The 23,206-nt window shown below is 47.2% G+C and overlaps 1 protein-coding gene across 1 annotated transcript in view; it reads right to left on the reverse strand.

Moving 5' to 3' along the window:
* FAM184B (family with sequence similarity 184 member B) overlaps window positions 1–22,325 on the reverse strand; it is a 73,950-nt gene extending 51,625 nt beyond the window's left edge. The window contains exons 1-2 of the mRNA XM_066384692.1: window positions 21,937–22,325; window positions 311–1,063 (exon numbers count right to left, since the gene is read on the reverse strand). Of these exons, the coding sequence (XP_066240789.1) occupies window positions 311–1,063; window positions 21,937–22,083 (900 nt within the window). The 5' untranslated portion in view covers window positions 22,084–22,325. The remainder of the gene's footprint in view (window positions 1–310; window positions 1,064–21,936) is intronic.
* Window positions 22,326–23,206: the final 881 nt, after the last annotated feature.

The raw sequence follows: 23,206 nt of genomic DNA on the forward strand, positions 1-23,206 counted from the left end.
AAAAACTTAGGAGCTGTGTGCCCAGCTAGCCCAGTCCTGAAGCCTTTCAATGTCAAAGTCTTGCCTTCTCACCTGTAAACTGGAAGTCTAAGCTCTCTGAGGTCAGGGAACACGATCAGCTCATTATGTGGCACGTAGTAGGTGTTCAATAAATGTTTGCTGAATAAATGTGGCTGAATTCAATGGAGGTAGTAAAGCTCACTTCGGGAGAAGTCAGGTGCTTCTCACAGAGCCTGACACATAGTGGGTGTTCAAAGTTAGGGGCCACGCTTTTATTACCCCATTGGAAAGAGGAGGGGACGCACTCTACCTGAATCCTTTCCTTCAGCTTCTGGGCATACTTCTTCAGGTCGCTTATCTTGCGGCCCCTGTGCTCCAGGTCCCCCTCCAGCTTCCTGACCTGGGCCTGCAGGGCCGACTCCTGGGCCTGGAAGTTCCTGCGGAGGTCTGTCTCCTTCTCCTGCCACTGCCACAGGGCCTTGCTCACCGACTGCTGCATGGCTTGCCGGATGGCCTCGTTCTCCCGCTCGTAGGTGGCCTGCAGCTCCTCGGCCTTCCGGGAGTAGTCCTTGCTCAGCTGCTGGTTCTCCGCCCGCAGCCGCTCCACTTCCAGCAGGACATCCCGCATCTCGGGGCCCGAGCTCGGCTCCGCGTAGGGCTCAGGGCTCCCCTGGGCCAGCCGGCCCCACGGCGACGCCTCATGGCTCGCCAGGTGCTGGAGCCTCTTCTCGTAGTCGGCCTTGAGCTCCAGCATCTCCTTGGACAGGCTGAGGACCCGCTCGGCGTGCTCCGCCTCCACCCGCAGCTCCCTCTCCTTGGTCTCCAGGCGGCACGTGGCCGACTGCGCCAGCGCCTCCTGGGTCCGCTGCTTCTGCAGCTCCAGGGCGCCCTCCAGGGCCTGGATGCGCCGCAGCAGCGCCTCCTCTTCCGCGCGGCCCTCCTCCTGCAGCAGCCGGGCCTTGGTCTCCGCCACCGCCGTCTGCAGCTCCTCCTGGTGGGCTTCCCGCAGCGCCTCCATGCTGGCCTCGGCCTCATCCTGGCGCGTGTTCAGGGCATAAATCACCTGCAGGAAGAACCACGGAGCCCAGTTAGTGTGAGGACTGCGGTGTGCGTGATGGTCGTGACCAGAGAATGTCTTCTATGGTGGTGACTTATGTCCGTCCCCAGGAGCAGCACTCAAGAAGGGAGGCTCTGTGGAAGTGATTTATTATTAATTAGAAATTGTCCCCAGCAGAAACCAGTTAGAGAACGGGGAAGTGGGACAGGGTAGAGCAGAGAAGGGGTGATACCACATAAAGGTCCCACAGAGGGTATCCATGGCCGACCCCTCGGGGACCTCTGCAGTGCGGTGGAACCCAGCGAGGGGTCCAAAGCTCTAATTTGTTCAAAAAGAACACTTTGGGATGCAAAACACTAGAAAATAGAACTTAGCAATATATATACAAAAGATTATACACGGTGACCAAATGGCAATGCTAAGTTGATTTAACATCTGAAAATCAGTTACTGTAGTACCCTGCATGAAGAGATTAAAGGACAATAGAATAGAGAAAGGAAAAAAGCCACACAGTGGTCTCCATAGGCATAGGAACAGCATTTGAGAAAACCCAACACTGCATTCATGATGAAAACACTCACCAAACTGGAAAAGGAAGAGAACTTCCTCAACCTAACGTATGGAATCTATGAAAAACCCACAGCCAACATTGGGGAGGAAAGCTTTGTTATTGTGCGGAGAAGAGAATGAAGGAAGCCAGGAGTACAGTAGGTACTCATTACATAGTAGGTATTCACACACAGTAAATACTCACACATAGTAGGTACACATATACAGTAGGTGCTCATGCACAGTAGGTACTCATTACATAGTAGGTACTCACACACAGTAAATACTCACACATAGTAGGTACACATATACAGCAGGTACTCATATACAGTAGGTACTCATACACAGTAGGTACTCATTACATAGTAGGTACTCAAACACAGTAGGTACTCATTACATACTAGGTACTCATACACAGTAGGTACTCATACACAGTAGGAACTCATACATAGGAGGTACTCAAACACAGTAGGTACTCACACACAGTAAATACTCACACATAGTAGGTACACATATACAGTAGGTGCTCATACACAGTAGGTACTCATTACATAGTAGGTACTCATACACAGTAGGAACTCATACATAGGAGGTACTCAAACACAGTAGGTACTCACAAATGTTTCTTCCTTCTCTCCTGTGACATTATCCCCTCGCAAGGAAACGTCCATTGTTTTTAGAGACACAGTTTGCTCCCCTGACCCTCAATGTCTGAAATTTCTGAGCGGATTTTACGCAGACCCACCCTTTCCTGGGTTTGGTGCCCCACAGGTCACCTGCCAACCTTCTCCTGCCACCTGCTTGCTTTCTCTCCCTCACCACCTACTAAACCAAAACATCAAAGCGAGTGGCCCAACCCTCATTTATAAGCCCACCTTCTTGGAAGGAGGCTGACTTCAGAATCCATCCAGAGACATGACTAATTCAGCAGCCAAGAGAAATGCCGACCAAGTTGGTAAGTCTTTCCAAGGGTTTTAGAAGTCCAATGCTAATGGTTTGATTTCAGAGAAATTGCAGCTGAGGGCCCGCTAGGGTCTTAGGGATTGAGTATTACAGGCTTAACAAAACTAATTAATGGATTCTGAGAGCATCAGATATGGAGGAAATTTTCCATCAAGTTTGGCAGCAGAAATCAGAAGTGAAATGGAAAAGAAATAAAGGAAATAACATTTGTTGAGTGCCCAGAGCATAACCTTCACTGGAAAGGTAATATACATATTATTTTTCAATTAATCTTCTAATAGTCCTACAGAGTGGACGTTCCCAGGGTTACCCTTATTTTACAGACAAGCAAACTGCAGAAGAGACATTGGGTGGGGTTAACACTTAGGGGTGACATAGCATGTGCTTAAAAGGAGATTTGCAGGCGTCCCCAAACTACGGCCCGTGGGCCGCATGCGGCCCCCTGAGGCCATTTATCCGGCCCCTCACCGCACTTCCGGAAGGGGCGCCTCTTTCATTGGTGGTCAGTGAGAGGAGTACTGTATGTGGCAGCCCTCCAACAGTCTGAGGGAGAGTGAACTGGCCCCTTGTGTAAAAAGTTTGGGGACCCCTGCTAGAGCCTACTGGATGTGGATTCACATCGGAGCTCCACCTCTTTCTGGCTGTGTGACCTTGAGTAAGTTGTTGAACCTCTCTGATTCTGTCACCTCATCTATGACATGGGGAGAACAATGTCTACCTCTTAATTTGTTTGGAGATTAAAATGGCATAACAAATCAAAACCCTTAGCAGCATTCCTAGCACAAAGAAAACACTTAAGAAATGCTGTTATTATTTTCACTATTATTGATATTATTGCCAAAATAATGGTAAAAATAAGCAGTAAAATAATGGTTAAAAAATGATAAAAAGTGAGGATGTTGGGATTGAAACTCAAAATCTTCTGGATCCAAAATTAAAATAAATAGCCTGACCAAGCAGTGGTGCAGCAGATAGAGCATTGGCCTGGGATGCTGAGGACCTAGGTTTGAAACCTTGAAGTCACCGGCTTGAGCATGGGGTCACTGGTTTGAGCATGAGATCACAGACATGACCCCATAGTTGCTGACTTGAGCCCAGCGTCACTGGCTTGAGCCCAAGGTTACTGGTTTGAGCCCAAGGTCACTGGTTTGAGCAAGGGGTTACTGGCTTGGCTGGAGCTCCCTGGTCAAAGCACGTCTGAGAAGCAATCACTGAACAACTAAGGTGCTGCAACTATGAGTTAATGCTTCTCATCTCTCTCCCTTCCTTTCTGTTTGTCCGTCTCTCTCTCTCTCTCTCTCTCTCTCAAAAAACAAAAAAAAAACAAAACAAAAAAACAAAAATGAAAAGAAACAGACCATAAGCTTGTTTAGAAAAGAAGCTGGCATTATTTTTTCACTCAGTATTTCTGCAGCATTTACTATATGTTAAGTGTGGTGTCAGACACTAGATAAATGGAACAAGTATGGTCATTTGGCTGAGAGGCTTAGAGGCTAGCAGCATGATGCAGACTGTATTATTTGCCCATGTTTCCCCCCATTCTCTGCCCTTTACCATGGTCCTTTCTGTTTGTGGACAGCACTTCCTTTTTTTCCTTTTGGGCCTGGCTGTGTGACTTGCTTTGATCAATGGAATGAGTGGACTTGTTGTAAATGGAGGCTTTAAGTGTGTCTTTAGGACACATAGCCACACATGGTACTAAACTCTTTCTTAGAGTTTCCAAAACCTGGGATGCTCAGCGAGCCAGTTTTAAAAGGACATCAATCGACGACGATGGTGATGCTAACAGTGAGGATGATACTGCAATACTGATAATGGCACCTAACACTTCCTGGGAATTTACAAGGTGCCAGGCACTAGGGTCACAGCTTTATACACCCTCTCCCATTTGATTCTCACCATAATCCCCCAGCACATAAGTCTCATTATTGTCTAGTTTTACAGATTGGCAAACCAAGGCATGGAGTGGTTGGGTAACATGGACTGAGGTCCTGGGGCTGGACAGTAACCAAACCAGGACTTTTTTCCATTCTCACTCTAGAGTCTGTGTTTTTAACCACCATGTAAGGAGAACAGGACTGCCAATTAAGGAAAAGTGAATTCTAATTCTGTGATTGGTAGGGTACAGGCTGAACTGCTACAAAGGACTCTTCAAAATACAGAGGGTTAAATAAGGTGGAATTCATTTTTCTCTTTCTCGTAACAGTCCTAAGGCGAGTGGTGGTCAGAAGTGGGTGGGAGGCTCTGGTGATCAGTCAGCTCTGCCACCTTCTACCTTCATCAGTTCTCAACCTGAAGCTTCTGTTATCTGGCCCAAGGCCACCGCCATGTTTGTTGCTGTTCCCATCACTAAGAAGGGGAGACGGAGCAGGTCCACGGTGTCAGCTTGGGCTTAGGTTGGGGAGGAACTGGTGCATATATCACCTCTCTCATCTCCCACTGGCCTGCAATTAATTCCATAGCTGCAAGGGAGGCTGGGAGAAGCAGTCTCTGGCTGGGCTGCCATGTGACCAGTGAAAGCATGGATGGTTCTATTACTAAAAGGAAAAGAAGAGAGAGGCAGTTTCCCCCATCCCAGTGCCTTCGAAAATTTAAGTCAGATCTTGCCTTACACCCAGTCAAAACCAGCTATGTTATGTGTAAATGAGGAAGCTGAGATTCAGAGAGTTTAAATAATACTCTTCATCTTATTAGGGCAGAACTGAATCTAGGGCTTGTCCCCTGATTTATAGTCCAATTTTCTTTTTTCCTAAATTGAGTCTTCAGATTAGATTGAAAAGGTTACCATCAAATGTCTAACTTGTGCCAGAAAAACACCATGACCTTTAAAAAACTGGTACGTGATGGTTACATCGCTCAATTGTTGAGCAGTGTTTCAAAAAGAGTCAATAAAAAGAAAGTTGAATACAGTCACAGAATTTTAAGATTGTCAGCACAATATCACCAAGACTGTATCTTCCGCATTTCATAAATAAGGCAATTTTGGCCCCAGGAGTCTACATGGTCACACAGCTTCTGCGAAAGAGCCACACCTGGGCCTTTATCTCTTTATTTTCAGTGTTCATTCTGCTGAACCTCAAAGCCCCTCGTGAGAAGGACAAAGGGCCTCAGAACACTCTGCGGTTAGAGTCCAGGAGACTCCCAGGAAATCCCACTCTGTCTCCTTGGGCGTTAGCTACAGAATCCTCTGTTCTCTGATCTGGCTCACATTCAGAAACCAGCCAGTTTCAATTCAACAGTCTCCATTCACGGAAGCCCTTCCCTTCATCAAGTGTCATGTGAAGGGCGGAGGGAAGTAAAGACACAAAAGTCATGATCCTTGTCTTGGGAGCTTATGATTTAGCAGCAAATACATAAAAACAACATGAAGCGGTATAAAATGACGTAACGGCTGGATATAGCATAGGGCTACTTTATTTATTTTCCCAGGGAACGATACCCCACGCACCATCTGTGATGGACTCTCCGTCCACAGGGGCAAGTATTCTCAGCTGGGTTGATGATAGAACCCCATCCTTCTGACCGAAACGACTGACACCTGATGGGCATGTGTTCTAAGCCAGGCCAAGCAGAGTCCTTCCAGGGACTTTATTCATGAAGTTGGGAGAGAGTCTCTCTAGCTTATCGGGTCTGAAGGCTGGAAGGATATGAATTCAGATTGACTTGTGACCTTATTCTTCATAACATGGTAAAAGCCAATTAATAGCAAAGAATAAATGACTGTCACACAGACCAGTGCAGAAATATGAGTGGGAGGAAGGGTTAAAGACATCTAAGAGCAAGAAATACCTAGGTCCTTGTATCATCATCATCATCATCATCATCATCACATACTCATTGTCACCGGACCATCATCACCATCATCCTCAGCCTCAATCAGCATCAGAATTAACATTTTTAGTGTTTATGCCAGAAATGGTACCTATATGAAATGTAGGCACTTGACATCATCTCATTTAATAACAATAATGATCGTAACACGAATACAATTGTGAAGGTGTTATTAGCCTCCTTTGATAGAAGAGTAAACTGAGGAACAGAGTGGAAGACTAATTTGCCATAGGCCACACAGCTAGTGAGAGAGTGGGATCACGAACCCAAATTTGTCCGACTCTAAAATCTTAGTTCTTCCTATTACAACATGGAGCCCTGAGCCGGCAAGGCTCTGGATTAAGGCAGGTGGCCTGACTTTCCCGAGCAGAACCAGGATTCAAGTGTTCACACCACGCGGCCAACAGGCGGCTGACCCTGGGAATGGCTTCCTCTCTACGTTGATTGATTCCTGGGGGGCCTCTGCTCTAATCTGACCTTCCTTCCTTGATCAGTGAACAATGTTCTGCGCCACAAGTTGCCGATCCTTAGAATCTCAATTTTTAGTTGATAACCTGGAAATATACTCTATTTTCTAGAGTCTCTAGCAGCTGGTTGTGGCCACGTGGCTAAGTTCCACTTAATAAAATCTTAGCAAGAGTATTATCTGGGTTTTTAGGAGGTCTCTTTGAGTGGGACTGGGGTGCACCCTTCTTCACCCCTCTCGTCTGGCAGTGTGGAGGGTAGAAGCCATGGCCAGAGCTCCAGCAGTTTTCCTGGACCATGAGGCGACCCTGTGGATGGAGCCTTGCAGCTGGTGAGGCAGAGCAGAGACAGAAAAGCACGAATCTTCCACCCCGCCCTGTAACCGCGCATCTCTTCTATGTAAGAGAGGAATACACTTCTCATTCACTTAGGGTTTCCTGTTATAGCAGCCGAACCTGATGTGAAGTAATAAAAAGCCCAGTTTTTATTATTGTTTTGTCTTGCTTACTTTTATATCTCCTGTACCTTGCGTGGTGTTTAGCACAAAATAGGGGCTCAAGAGAAATATCTGATGAATCACAAGCAAATGGGTATGTGTTAAATGGCCCACACCACAAAGACAATAAAAATGAATATTATGAAGACATATACAAAACATATGTAGGTATTTGTAGTTCAGGGAATATGTGGGGGGTAGCTAGGAATTTTTCACGGTAGCTTTTAGGACCCAGCTGGGCTGTTGTTTACACTCCTTACCTCTTAGAATAACACATAATCTTGCTTTGGGGAGAGCCCTGTCACCAGGTGGCCTCAGCATTCGGGTCACAAAAGACAGACAAGGAAGAGTGGAGGTTGGAAGTTTCCCGGAGAAGATGAGTGGTTTCATGCTTGTCCTTAGTTACTATTTGTAAAGGATAACTGTCATTCGGAGCTGCCTTCCAGACCCTCAGGTGCTCTGTCACAGTGCGCCTCGTGGGGGGCTTCCGTTTCCTATCACGTATTTCTTTCCCAACACAGCGGTCTTCACTGTTGACTCAGCATGCAAAGCAAGCTGCCACACCATATTGGCCCCGGTCTGGATGTTTGTAGCTGGTGGGAATGAATAGCCAACTCACGATTTTTCTTTAAAAATGTACCCACCACCAGTTCTTTTTTTTTTACTATAAGAAATTACTTCTTTTTTTAAAGATTTTATTTATTCATTATAGAGAGGGGCGAGAGAGAGAGAGAGAGAGAGAGAGAGAGAGAGAGAGAAGGGGGGGAGGAGCAGGAAGCATCAACTCCCATATGTGCCTTGACCAGGCAAGCCCAGGGTTTTGAACCGGCAACCTCAGTGTTTCCAGGTTGACATTTTATCTACTGCGCCACCAGTTCCTTTCAAGGAGAAAGAAATTTCCCTTAGGAGGTGAAATTCATCTCTCCTATGCACACATTACCCTTTCGTGCAGTCGTTTAGAGAATGGTTACCAAGAACCTGGCATTGTTCACGGCAGTGGAGGCACCACATGTTTAGCACAGGTCCAGATCCTCGTGCCCATCAAGCTAACATTCTGTGAGTCAGTCAATAAACATAGTAATAAATAAGTAAATGAAACAATTTGTTGGGTAGCAACAAGGGTTAACTAAGAGAATCAAGCAAAGAAAGGATATTTAGCGGGGTGGAGTTAAAAATCTTACACAGGGCACTGATGGAAGGCTTCACTGAGAAGTTAACATTTGAATGAAGGCCTGATGAAAATGAAAGCGTGAACAAGGAAGTGTCTAAGAGGGGAAGGGCACTCGGTTCGGGCAGAGGTTCAGGAGTAGAGTCCTAGTCTGACCAGGCGGTGGCGCAGTGGACAGAGCATTGGACTGGGACGCAGAGGACCCAGGTTCAAAACCCCGAAGTTGTCGGCTTGAGTGTGGGCTCACCAGCTTGAGTGTGGGGTCGCTGGCTTGAGCATGGGATCATAGACATGACCCCATGGTTGCTGGCTGGAGCCCAAAGGTCACTGGCTGGAAGCCCAAGGTCGCTGGCTGGGCCCAAGGTCACTAACTTGAGCAAGGGGTCACTTGCTCTGCTATAGCCCCCCTGGTCAAGGCACATATGAGAAAGCAATCAATGAACAACTAAGGAGCTGCAACGAAGAATAGATGCTTCTCATCTCTCTTTCTTTCTTTCTGTCCCTCTCTGTCACATAAAAAAAAAAAGAGCAGAGTCCTAGAGGTGCAGGGTGTGTTTGGTTTGCGGACCAGCAAGGAGGCCAGTGTGTGGGGCCCAGTGAGCAAGGGAAAGTGCAGAGGAGGTGAGAGGGGGTGGGCAGACCAAGCAGGCCCATACGTCACTGAAGAACTTCAGTTTCTACCCCGTGTGAGATGGGAAGCCCCAGAGAACTCTGAGCAGGCCAGCCTGCCCCGAACACACTTCGTAAAGCTCCCTGGCTGCAGTGCGGAGAATGGGTGCGGGGCCCCAGCCACCGTCTGCCCCCAGCCGTTTCCCCCTGCCCCTCTTCTTCCCGTGGCTGGTCTCCTCCCCAGGACACTTCAGACCGAGAGCCATCTGGCGCTCCATCTGTCCCCATCAACATGTACTCTGGATTTTTCAATCACCCTAGACGCCATTGTGGACAGATTTATACTCCAGAAAGCGGATTAGGTTGTGGACATCTTAAGGAGGGAGTGATTATTCTGTCTACCACAACTACTCAACAGCGATTCTTTCTTTCTTCCTTCTTAATGGGGACCCCAGTCATGTTCAAGCAGCTACCCACCCGGCCGAAGGGCACTGCAGACATGTGCCCAGTTCACTCCGGCGCTGTCTGTGCTTTTTCAGATACCGCGTCCCGGTTGCGCTCAAGGGGATATTTATTTCCCAGTTCCTGTTGGTTCAGGGCTGGTTCTTTCCCTGGCTCGCAACCAGCTACCTGGCTCTCCAGATGCCCTGTGTGCAGCTTGCCCAAGTCACGAAGAGGAGGCGGACACTGGACAGTCCTTCTGAGCACTCACCCCCTACTCTGGAAACGAGCTCCTCTGTATCAGCTCTTCCCTGGAGACAAGCAGCACATGAACCCTCTCTCAGGGAACTGACATTGGGACCCACCCAGGGAGAGAGGTCAGTAAGGGAGTTACTCATTAGATTTGCTTTCCCGTGGTCGGAATTCGAGTGTGTTCAGAGCGCGCGCACCCCCACGAACTTAACCCTAGCTCTGACTTCCTCCCTCATATTTACTTAGGCTGTCGCCAGACCATTTGATAGGCTTCCTCAGGACAAATGGGCCCCGCTCCAGGGGGCTGAGGACAGGAATAGCAGGTCTGGACAGGCGCACTTTGGCAGCCCGCGGAGGAAAAGCTTTGCGAGATGAATGTCCGCAGTGTTGCTGGCTCTTGCCGGCTGTATTAATTTCTCCTTGAAAAGAAAGCTGACCTATTTTTTCCAGCCCACAGCTCTAATGGACTCTTTATTCAGAGGCCATCCTTCTCCCACATAAGGACCTGTATTGTATTTAATGATAAGCCTTTTAATGGAATTTGCTATTTCTGGGTCTCTGAGAAAATGCCATTAATGAGCTTGCAAGAGCAATCAAGACATGGCAGACATTTGAGGGGCATGCTTCCCAAGGGCAGAATACCCTGGCAGGAAACGAACAGAAAACCAGAAACAAGGTCTTTTCCACTTTCTGGAAACTGGTTTGGTTTAGCTGCAACTGTGATGTAGACAAATTTTAAAAGACATATTGCTTGGGGTGGTGAACGTACAATACATTGTACAGAGATGTGTTGTGGAATTGTGTACCGGACACCTGGTATAATTTTGTTAACCAGTGTCACCCCCATAAATTCAACAAAAAGGGGGAAAAAGGGTAGATTGATCTCCCCACAGCAGGCTCTTCTCATGTCACACTCAAGTTTCTTAACAGGCGTTGGCCAAGTGCAGGCTGAGGGGCGGCCACGTTAGCATGCTTGCTTTACCCGCGTGTCTGGGTCCCGTTTTGCCCTTGGCATTCCGATTGGGATGGCGGGAACATCTGTGAGTGACAGCAGAGCAGGAGCATGCACAGAGGACGTGGGGGGGGGGCGGTGCAGCATAAACAGGGCTATCTTCACATCACTCTTTCTTTTACTGCCTGGAACAACTCTACTTTGGCCCCAAACTCAGTAAAACAGAAGCCTTCTGGCTAACCCGTGGTGCCCTCCTTCACAAAGTACTTTCTCGCTCATCTCATTACTCCACAGGGTCCTTCCAAGTCGCACCTCCAACTGGGAATGGCTCACCGGAGCACCTGGAGGACCTCTCTTCAGCGGGCTCTGCCATTTTGGCCTCATCCCTCGGCATGTCCTGTGACTCTCGGCGTCCACCATGCACTGGCACCCTGATAGATGGGAGCTCTGCTGGCACACCTGCCCTTTACTATGTCTCATACTGGCACCCCCTGTGACCTGGCACTTATGGGGGTGCTATAAGTATATAAATAAGGTATAAGATGAAGTCCTTGTCCTCAAGGGTTTCACAGTTCAAAGAAATCTGGCTTATAGTACTGAATGTTATGGAGAGCAGGGCACCATGGGAGAAGCCGTTAGAAGTTCAGAAATGAGGGAGGGAAAATGGAGTCCAGCTTGTCTCAAAGGCTTGCTCCAACTGTGGGCTGCAGCATCACCTGAGCTTGCTTAGAATGCAAATCCTCAGGCCTGGTCTGACTGACTGACAAATGCTGCAGGGGCCCAGCCATCTGTGCTCCATGCTCAGCCTCCAGCAGGACTGGCCCGCAGAACTTCTAGAGAAGGAGAGGAGATGAGACAAATGCAGTGTCTCTGCTCCCAGATGGGGCAACGGACCTTTCATCCAGACCAGAGGCCCCGGGCCTGCTGCAGTTGATCTGGGCTAAAGTCATAGTCATCAGTGGAGTTCTAAAAATGCACAGTAGCCTGAGCTCTGCCCAAAGGTTCTCATTCACTGTTTTAGAGAGAGAGACAGACAGACAGACAGACAGACAAACAGGAACAGACAGGGAGGGAGATGAGAAGCATTAACTCGTAGTTGCAGCACCTTAGTTGTTCATTGATTGCTTTCTCATATGTGCCTTGACTGGGGAGCTCCAGCTGAGCCAGTGACCCCTGGCTCAAGCCAGCGGTCTTGGGCTTCAAGCCAGTGACCATGGAGTCAGGTGTCCCATCCCACGCTCGAGCCAGTGACCCCGTCCTCCAGCTGGATGAGCCCAAGCCAGCGACCTCGGGGTTTCAAACCTGGGTCCTCAGCATCCCAGGCCGTCGCTCTATCCACTGCACCGCTGCCTGCTCAGGCTCTCATTCACTGTTTCTGATCCTTGTTAAAAATGCTCCCGAGTTGATTCTGACAACCCTCAGAGGAGAGAACCCCGGCAGGAGTCTGACAAGGAAGAAGCCTTTGGTGATAGTCAGGGGGACATTGTGATAGAAAGTCTGGGTATTTATTGCCTGGCTGTCATAACAACTCAGCACAGACTCATGGTTTAAAGCAATAGAACTTTACTGGTTCACAGTCCCGGAGGTCGTCAGTTCAGAAGCGCGGTGACTGGCTGCACGGCCACGCGGCAGCTGAGGCCCCGCCTCTTCCAGCGCCCGGCGGCTCCCGGTGCTGTCTGCGGCTTGTGGCAGCATCCCTCCCGTCTCTGGGGCCGTCGGCACGTGGCCTCGGCCTCTTCTTTTCTGTCTGAATCTCCCTTTTCCTTTCTCTTATGATTATAAGCACACCCAGATAAATAAGACCACCTCATTGCAACATGCTTAACATAATCATGCCTGCAAAGACCCTTTTCCCAAACAATGCAGCATTCACCGGTTCCAGATATTTGATAACTTGTGGGGAGCCATCTCTTTTTTCTTTTCCTTTTTCTTTTTTTGGTCTACCACAGCTACAATCAAGAGGAGACAGCATCTGCCAAGGGCGCAGTTAGCACGAAGCAGTAAAAGACTGAACAGTTAAACTGCGTTGCAGTGTTAACCAAACGAGAGCCTGAAGGTCGAAGAGTGAAGTTAACTATGGCAGCTGCTCAGGGTCCCGCCGGCAGGGCCACACCTCCACAGGAAAATCTGAGCCCCATTCGGCCTCAGAACACCGGCAACAACACTATTTCTGAGGATGTCATCAAAGATTCACTGTAGGTCTTTCTGCTTGTGTGCTGAAGGTTCCACAGCGAAGAAGAAGCTTCCTGGCCAGACAGGGACCAGACCGGGCGAATTCCCGGAGAGCCGCTGGTCCCCCTGGACCCTGCGCTGTGCCAGAGCTGCTGCTGTCCCTGACGCCTTGAGCAACCCGAGAGCATTTCCCAGATGCATCCTCTTGCCCTGAAGGCTCAGAAGATAGTGGGTAACTTCAAACAGGTCCATTAAACAGTCATAATGTGAACTGACAGCCAGAGCCTGTGACTGTGTCAGTTGTTTGGAAAATAATTATGCCATTGTTTCTGTAACTATGAGGGTTGCTCCCAGGAAACGATGCCAGTGTTTGGCTGGTAGGAGAAGAGAGTTGCAGCGAGTGCCTTTTAAAAGGGCAAGCCCTGAAGTTCACAAGTCGGGAGCACAGCACCTCTCAGTCTGTTAGGTCGTTTTCAACCAGTTGCTAAATAATCCTCCTCTCTTAGGTCTCTCTTCCAACCTTCCTGACATCCTTTGCGAGAGTCTGCCTGTAACAAAGGTGACTTCTGCTCACAGAAATCGATCTCAAAGAAGTAATCTGGCAAGTAAGTGTGCAGGGATGCAGTCTCAAGAATGCCCACTACCGTATTGATTATAATAATAAAAACCAGAATCAATAAGATGTCCACCAATAGCAGATCCTGCTTATCTCAGGGAAACTTCCTCAGTCCCTTAGATCGTTTGATGTCTTTGTGCGGCTTGCTTGGTAGCCTATTAAAGTGGCCGCTAGCTTTTTGTATGAAAACGGTAGAAGCCCCGTTAGCCAGTCTCTCCTCAGCCCACAGGTGGGTAACTTCACACCGTTCACCTTTCCACTGGAGAACCACCACACACGCTCACATTGATTGTCACCTGTTAATGCCAGTTGTCGTTGCCAGTGCGATTATGTAACTTAACACCATAGTAAATTATATATGCATGTCAAAAGGAAGCTCCTAGGAAAACTAGGTTGAACGCTTCAGAAAGACTCAACAAAGGCAAGTTATTAAAGAAAAAAAAAAGTGGGTATCAAATCAGGTGTGGCAGAGAAGTGGAAAGTTTTAAAGGTTTAGAAGGACTCAGAATTCAGACTTAAGTTACATATCATTTTCATATGTAATGAAATATTCTTCTTCTTCTTGAAAAATTTTCAAGCATTTAAAATGGTAAAAACTGTTTTTGACCCACACCCATACAGAAGTGGGCAGTGGATTGGATCTGGCCTGTAGTTTGCTGACTCTGTTTTACATTAAAAAAATAGATTATGCTTTGTGCTTTTCCCCCCCTTTTGTGATTTTCATTTTTAATTATTGCACGTGTTTAAATGACATGGAACAAAAGGGCTTCTATTTTGTTTGTTCATAGTCTCTCTACCTCTCTTGCTTGTAAGGTCCATGAGATAAGGGTTTTACCTGGCACGTAACAGGTGCTCTGTAAATGTTTCTAAGTGAACGAGGTGAAATTATGCAATTTTCATACAATGGAGTACTAACGCAACCATTACAAATTATGTTAGAGTTCAAGATTCTTTATGAAGGAAGAAAAAAAGTGGGTAACACAATAGTATTGTATAACTACATATTTAAACAATTATATGTCTGTATTTGTATGGGAGACAGTTTAATGGGATATATAAAAATGTGATTAGTTATTATATCACTATAGTTGTAGTAGGTTTGGGGATGCTTTAAAATCTTTTCCTCTTTGCTGATCTGTATATTTGATTTTTCTAAGATAGGTGTTTTCAGTGTATAACTGGTCATTGCTAATTTTGTTTTTCCTTATAATGCTGGTGTCCTATAGGAATTTGCATCTGACCAAATGGAAGCATCAAGTTTGGTCAAGCCCTGTGTCTGTGGTCAGAGGCTGGAAAGGACTAAGTCAGAGGCTGGCCTGGGAGGCGACGGGGGAAGTCCACTCATTTGTCACGTGTGTTCAGCTTTCCACCGTGCTTGGAAAACTAGACGTTGGGTGCTAGCACTTCCTGAGTTCTGGCTGTCAGAAGGGCTCTGCACCCTTCTACAGATGACCGCGGGCAGGCCATGGTTGAAATCTGGTGTTTGACCCTAGAAGAAACAGGCAGTCCAGGAAGAGTTTTGTTCATTAGTTTTATCAATGAAGTGGGCGTCAGTCACTAACCAGGCGCCGTTTTAGACACTGGAGGCAGAGGCGAGAACAAAGCGGACAGAAGTCCTGCCCTCGTGGAACTTCCTCCGGGGAGAAGATGGAGGGAACACAGGGAACTGCAGGAGCTGAGGAATGTCAGAGGGGCAGGGCGGCAGCATCGGCTGGGCGAGCAGAGCCCTCTGAGCCAGGCCCGGTCCGCAGGGCCAGGGGCAGGCAGAGGAAGCCACGAGGACGAAGCCAGTCCCATAGGAAGGCCCAAGAGAAGGCTGGGGTGGCTCAGCTGATGCTGAGAAGCCAACAGCCGCCACCTCTAGTGACCGTGAGAGAGTTCATTCTAGGCGCACAAACGCTACTCCAAGTGAAATGGGAAGCCGTTGGTGGTTTTAAACAGAAAAATGAGATGCTCCAGTTTATATTTTAAAAGATCACTCTCGTCACTGTGTGAGAGGACAAGGGGACCAGCAGGCCTGCCAGGGGCCACAGCAGGAGCTGTGGACTGGAGGTGAAGGTGGCCCTGTCAGGATGGATGTGGACATGGACATGGAAGGGGACCGGTTTGTTAGATCCCTGGAACTTGCTTCAGAACTGGATTTAAGAGGAAAAAGACAAGATTCAGCTTGTTTTAATTTTCTCTATGGATAGATAATTCTTACGCCACACAATTTGTCCATTTAAAGTGTATAATTCAATGAGTGTCAGTCTATTCACAGAGCTGTACAACTACCACTACAGCTGACTTTAGAATATTTCCATTACCCCCAAAGAAACCCTGCACCCCTTAACCATCACCCCTCACTGTACTTTGTATCCACCTTATTTATCCCTTCTTTAACCGAGGGACATGCATTTCCATTTTTTGGCTTTCATGGATAATGTTGCTGTTCATACCGTGGACTAGTGTTTGCGTAGGTGTGTGTTTAATTTCTCGTGGGATTGCTGGTTTAGACGACAACTCTGTTGAACGGTGTGAGGAACTGCCAGACTCCTTACAGGATGACTGCAGCGGGTGTTTTCCCACCAGAGTGTCTGAGGGGCGGAGTCAGTTGTAAGATCTCCCTGGCGGCTGTGTGCGGAATGGATGGGAGAAAGGCTGAGGGCAGGGGGAGGAGTGCAGAGACCAGAATGGTTATCCAAAAGTGGCAGCATCTTAGTAGGGTGCAAAGACACCCAGACTAAGGTGTTCTTCATGCTGTTTACGGCAAAAAAGATTTTTGTGAGATAGCCGTGTTTGCAACATGAATCACATTGTTCACTTACAAGGTTCCAGCAGAGAGGGCTTGTTAAAACAGATCTGCAGTTTTCAAATCCAGAATCCTAAGGCAAACCGGTGTCGAACTGCTCAAACATCTCCTGGACAAGCTGCTGCAAGCGGGAGGGTGTCTCAGAAAAGCTAAGGGAGGCAGTGGGTGCCATAAAACTCGCACACCTTCCAGCCATGGAAACACAGGGCTCCAGTGGCGACAGGCATCACTGCCCTGCCTTAGGGTGCTGACCCGGCCTCCCGGCCCCAGAGAAGGGCTGGCTGTGCTCTAGGTTGCTGGTTTTGACAAGTGGGCAGCCGTCCTGTCCCTCTGAAGTTCTTCTGGTCCAGGAAGCTGAGGCAAACCAACGTCTGCCCAGCTCATGATGCGCCTGGGCCTGGGCGAGGTGCCCAGCTACATTCTTCAGTTAGGAAAACCTTGCAGCAAATCACCAAGGAAGAAAGAATGATTTTTCCCAATTATATGATGGGCAAAGTTGGTCCCTTTGGACCAAAAGGTCAAAAAAGCCCTCTCTGAAGAGATGGCATCTTAGCTGACACCAGTCATGTAAGTATGAAGAGGAAGAGCATTCCAAGGTTAACCCCCCAATTGTTCATTAGTTCCCCAAGTGTCTTCATTTTTATTCACAGTTAATTTTAAGTCTATGTGCTGTTAGTACAAATAAGGGCAAGAAGCATCTCTCTAGAAATAAATCAAGTTTAAGTTCATTTGAAAGATAACTTTGAGTACAGTATAATTCTTTTCCGTTAATATTTCTAATTTTATACTCAGTGCCTGTTCACCATAACAGCATGCCTCCACCCCCTGCCTACCACCTCCTTCCCCAATCCTACCCACCCCCATCCAATATCATCGTTTCTGCTCACCTGTCTTAATAGACCTTGGAAAGGTTCTGGGACACTGTGAGAAACAGTGTCCTTGATCTGGTTGTGCTGGACACAACTGTATTGACTTCTAGAACTCCCCATGACAAAAAGGAAGTATCTACATATACAGGAGTCCCCCTACCCCTTATCCATGAGGGTAAGACCTCCCGTGAATATCTGAGACCGTGAACACCACCAAACCTTATATATACTATGTTATTTCCTATACCTACACGCCTGTGATAAAGCTTAGGTTATAAATTAGGCACAGTAAGAGATCAGCAGCACTAACAAGGAGGACGTAAGCGTTCTCAGGAGAGGAAACACAAGAGGAAACAGAGAAGGAAGAGAGTGCACAGTGAGGTAAAGGAAGAGCTGTACTTCACTGTCATTGGAGAATGAGGTGCACGGAGTTGAATCAGATTTTCCTGGAAAAGTGGGCTGAAACATGTATGGTGGTATAGTAGCCTTAGAAAATAAGTAGTTTGGCAGTTTCTAAAAAATTAAACATAAATTTACCAAACAACCCAACGACTCCATCCCTAGGCATCTACCTACTCAATAGTAAGGAAACTGTGTGTTCACACAAAGTCTCTCACAGGAATGTAGTATTTTTAGCTGCATTATTCATAACAGCTCCAAAGTGGAAACAACCCGAAGGTCTGTCAGCTGGTGAATGGAGGATCACAATGTGGTGTATTCAAACAATGGGATATGACTGAGCAATAAAAAGGAATGAATGAATGATATATGCTACAATATGGATAACTTCAAAACATTATGCTAAGATTTAGAAATTAAATGAAAAAAGCCAGATGGTAATAGCGTCTACTGAATCATTTCATTGACATGAGATGTGTGGAAAAGACAAATCTATTGAGACAGAAAGTACATTAATGGCGGCTTGGCAATGGGGTGCGATTGGGGACCGACTACAAATGGTACAAAGAACGGATTTCTTTGGAGTGACAGAAATGTCTTAAAACTGGATTATGGCTATGGTGCAAAAACTGTAAATTTACTAAAAATGTTAAATTGTACATTTAAAAAGGTGAATTTTATGATATGTAGGTAATACTTCAATAAATCTATAAAAATTAAGACGTTATCAAAATCAGACAGAAAATAAGAATAGCAACCTTAGAAATAAAAAATTTAACTATCAAAATTCTAAACCTCAATAAATGGGAAAAACTCTGGATTAGAAATGATATCTAGAAGATTGGCAAATAGTAAGACAGGATTAAGGAATTCACCAGGATGCAACACAGAGACAAAATAAATTAAAAAAAAATAAGATTATAAGCTAGAGATGGAAAGCCTTCCTCACTCATCTAACGGTGGTTCCAGGAAAGAGATCGTATATTTGGGAAACTATATTTGAAGATAAAATCATTGATAATTCTCCAGAGTTAGAGCATATGAGTTCACAATAAAAAGTATACTGACCTCTGGAACATTCTAGTGACCATCATAATAAGAAAACAAACACAAATATTAAATGCTATCAAAAGAAAAGGTAGATTCTCTACAAAGGATTGAAATTATTGATAGATTGGTAGTATAATTTTTACCAGCAACAGCTAGTTCCAGAAGGAAATGGAGTGCTATCATCATTGTGCTATAAGGAACTCACTTTTCAGTAGAATTTTAAACCTAGATAAATGACCATTCAACAGTGAGGGCAAAATAAAGACATTTTTAAATAATCAAAAAATTCTCTCCACCACCGATACACCTACAAAAAGAACTATTAAGGGATGAACTTGACCTAGAAGAAAAGTGAACTCAAAGGGAAGGCTTTGGATTCAAGAAAAAAAGAAAATAGTGAGAACTGGTGACATGTCAGTAAATTTAATTAACTCTTGACTACTAATACAATTTTCATTTTTATTTTTTTTAATTTGAATTTATTGGGGTGACATAAGTTAACAACGGATTTCCGGTGCCCAACTGAACAACACGTCTCTGTACACTGTGTTGTGTGTTCCACATGCCCTAAGTCAAGTCTTTGGCACCACTTATAGCCCCTGTCCCGTCCCTCATCCTCCCCTACCTCTTTCCTCCAGCAATCACCACACTGTGTCCATGTCCTTGAGTTTTTCCTTTTGGTTCTTTTTTGCTCAATCCCTACACCCCCTCACCCTTCCACACCCCCAACTGCTCTCTATCTATAAGTCTGTCTCTGTTTTGCTCGGTTCATTTTGTTCATTAGATTCTACATATGAGGAAATCATATGGTACTTGTTTTTCTATAACTGGCTTATTTCACTGAGTATAATGCTCTCCAGGCCCAACCATGCTGACACAAAAGGTAAGATTTCCTTCTTTTTTATGGCTGTGTAGTATTCCATTGTATAAATGTACTGCAGCATTTTTATACACTCATCTACTGATGGACACTTGGGCTGCTCCCAAATCTTGGCTATTGTAAATAATGCTCCAGTGAACACAGGGTGCATACATTCTTTCAGGTTAGTGTATTTTTGGCTTTCTTCAGATAAATTCCCAGAAGTAGAATCACTGAGTGGTAGGGCAGATCCATTTTTAATTTTTTGAGGTAACTCCATACCGCTTTCCACAGTGGCTGCACCAGTCTGCATTTACACCAGCAGTGCACAAGGGTTCTCTTTTCCCCACATCTTCCCCAATACTTGTTATTTGTTGATTTATTGAAGGTATTGTTGGGAATTCAGATTGGTAAAAACAATTTTTAAATTTTAAAAAGTAAAAATCTCCAGATAAATGACGGTGAGATGGGAAAAGGGGGGGGCTGTTAAATGGGTAAGGTATGAAAGCTCTTTTGCAGGAAGAAAAAGTCACATGATAACTTTGTTAAAAAATTGTAAGTATGGCCTGACCTGTGGTGGTGCAGTGGATAAAGCCTTGACCTGGAATGCAGAGGTCACTGGTTTAAAACCTGGGCTTGCCTGGTCAAGGCACATAAGAGAAGCAACTATTAGGAGTTGATGTTTCCCATTCCTCCCCCCACACCCACTCTCTCTAAAAATCAATAAATAAAATCTTTTTTAAAATTATAAGCATGTGTTTTGGAAAATTAAAAAAAAAATCTGAGAAGAATAGAAATAAAGCATAAAACCCTCACACCAGCACTGGAAAATGAGAAAATACAGATAATTTTAATACTCCAGTAGACGGCAGGATGGAGAAAAAGGAGGAATAAAAGAGGATGCTACATGAAAAACACGCAATACGATGTAAGAATAAGTCCCAGTATATTAGCAATCATAATAAACGCACACAGATTACATTCATGACCAGAGATACAAGTACAAGTTCTAGAAAGATTAAATGTACAGAGATGTGAACTGTGTGACATACAAACAGTAGCCACAGGAAAGGTGGCATTTCAGTATCGAAATGTCTCATCTAAACAGGATGAAAAATGCTAAAAAGACGCCATATGCTGGGTACAGTGCCTTGGATCAATACTTTTGTGGGTGGATGCCACTACTTATATGTCACAGGTCACAGCAGGGGTGCCAGCAGCAAATGCCATGACCTCAGAGGACTATCTCCATCCCCCCTTTCCCACCCTTGACTAAAAAGATCACTATTTAGAGACAGGCTCCTATGCCAAGAATGTGGAGAAGTTAAGCTGGAGTGGGGGAGAAGGCAGCTGCTACCCAATTCCATGTCTCTGTAGCTCTCTCCCTTCTGGCAAAATAAGTGGGAAAATGCTCATGATCCTACAAAAAAAAAAAAAAAAGAGAGAGAGAGAGAGAGAGAAAGAGAGTGTGTGTGTGTGTGGAAGTGGGAGGGAAACAGACAAGAGAGCCTGTGCCATTCACTGACAGAACCAGGACCTGGAGTTGATTATGAGATCAAAAGGAAACCCGAGGGGAAACAACTAAATTCAGGCTCCGGGAGCCTTGTATAGAGGCAGAGAGGGAGGTCATTCTCCATCTACCCACAGGTGGCCAGGGGAACCGGGCGGGTTAATAAAGGGCAGAGTGGTACCTTCCTGCTGGTATTCATAAGGAAGACACCACAATCAGTGGAGGTTCGATCACGGCCCTTGGATGTGGTGAGGAGATGGGCTGGCTGACCTTCCAAGGTCCTTTGTAATCCCATAATTAAATGGGGAATACTGCATCTTCTTATTTACACTCCCACACACGTCCACACCCAGCTTGATAGTAAGTCCCCTGGGCTGCCTTCCAGGTTTAGTACGGTGCCCAAAAGCTGCTGGCACTCAACACATGACTCAAATATTTGTTGAATGCAGGAATAAGTGAATCAAGTGTTTAAACACAGCGCACATGACCTCCCTTATTGTGAAGTACGGTGATGAATGAAATCACAACATTCCAGGCACGATCACTAGAGCAGAGCCGGCAAAGGAAAGACACACACACACACACACACACACACACACACACACACACACACCTGTGATTCACGTTCCCACCTTAGGAGCACAGACCACCTGCTCAGCACGCAGGCTGTAGGAGTTTCCCTGTCAGGGATCTCTCAGCGGCTTTAGGATGGTGCCTCCATAAGGTCAAGTCACCCAGATTTAGGATTGCTTGCCTTCCGGGTTGGCCCCGAGACAAAGTTTCAGCCGGGATTCGGCCTGAGCCTCCCCCGGGCGCGTCCGCACTCCCTCCGCAGCCCAGGGAGCCCCCGGGAGCGCAGCCAGGCAGCTCGCAGCTTCTCACCTTACCTTGGTGAGCTGGGCTATCTTCTTGCACATTTTCACGTGCATCTCGGGGTCGCAGTCCATTCTCCAGCAGGTCCCACCGTGGGGATCAGCTTTGGAGCCCGGGCAAGTTCCGGGTGCGTGAATTTTGCTGCTGAGGGCAGAAGCCATCGCTAAAACGCGTCCAGCGCGCACGGGCTCTTAGTGTTCTCGCTGCCTACGGTGTGCACGTGCGTGCGCGCGCGGGCGTGTGAGCCTGTGGTCCTTCCCTGGGAGAGGTGGCACTGCAGTCCCGCCGCCGCACCGCCGCGGGGCCCCTGCTCCCCAGGGTGGCCGCCTCCCGGCCGCCCGCGCGCCCACTCTCCCTCCTCCCGCGCTCTCGCAGGCTCGCCTGCTCTGCGGGCACCCACACCCTGCGGCGAGGCGCGGAGGGCCCGCACGTGCCGCTCGGGATCTGTGTGCTGCTCTCCGGCCCGTGCGGGGTTTGGCTGCAGTGGTAGCGCTTACGCCACCAGGAGCTGGTGGCTTTGGGTGGTTTGCGCTGGCCCGGGCACGGCGCTCTCTCGGACACGTGGGCGACGCCGGGCTCTAGACTCAGGCGAGACGGACCCCGCCCGTGGAGGGTATCGCTGGCTAAGAGAGGAAGAGCCGACCTCACCGGCAGTCGGTGCGCATGGTTTGGGGAGGAGCCCCTGGCAATGTGCTGCAAGGTGAACGGGGTGACAGGGAACCCGCCACCTTTACCAGTTTACTCAGCTGGCTCTGGAGCTTTGGACCCCGTCTGAAAGTGGGGGGTGGTGTGTGTGTGTGTGTGTGTGTGTGTGTGTGTGTGTGTGTGTGTGTGTGTGTGTGGCAAGATGACAAGAGAGGGGTAGGGAGGTGAGAGCGAGTGTAGGAGGTGCGGGAGACCGTTGCGCAGAGCGTAGGTCCCCGCAGGGGCTGCAGATGGGAGCCCCAAACCCCCATCTTGGGGAGGAGCACAGATGTTGCGGGAGGATTGCTTCCCAAACAAAGGGAAGATGCCAAAGGGGCAGTCGAGAAGCTGCTGACTGGAGCCCCGAACGACATCGCACAGTGCAGGAAGGGATTGGAGCGCAGAGAAAGTCAATAGAAAGGTAGAAAGGATGATGGCAGGTGTGGGAAAGGAGGCGGCAAAGAGGAATGGAGGAGTAAATGAGTAACAAATGGAGCTGAACGTCTAAGTGAACCAAGCCCAGTGACAGTGAAGCGACTCGTCCTTATTCTGTCCCTGGATTACGAGTTTGTGTCCTTGAGTTCCGTGAGTGAAGAGGGG

Source organism: Saccopteryx leptura, chromosome 5, assembly GCF_036850995.1.
Source record: "Saccopteryx leptura isolate mSacLep1 chromosome 5, mSacLep1_pri_phased_curated, whole genome shotgun sequence".
Classification (NCBI taxonomy): domain Eukaryota; kingdom Metazoa; phylum Chordata; class Mammalia; order Chiroptera; family Emballonuridae; genus Saccopteryx; species Saccopteryx leptura.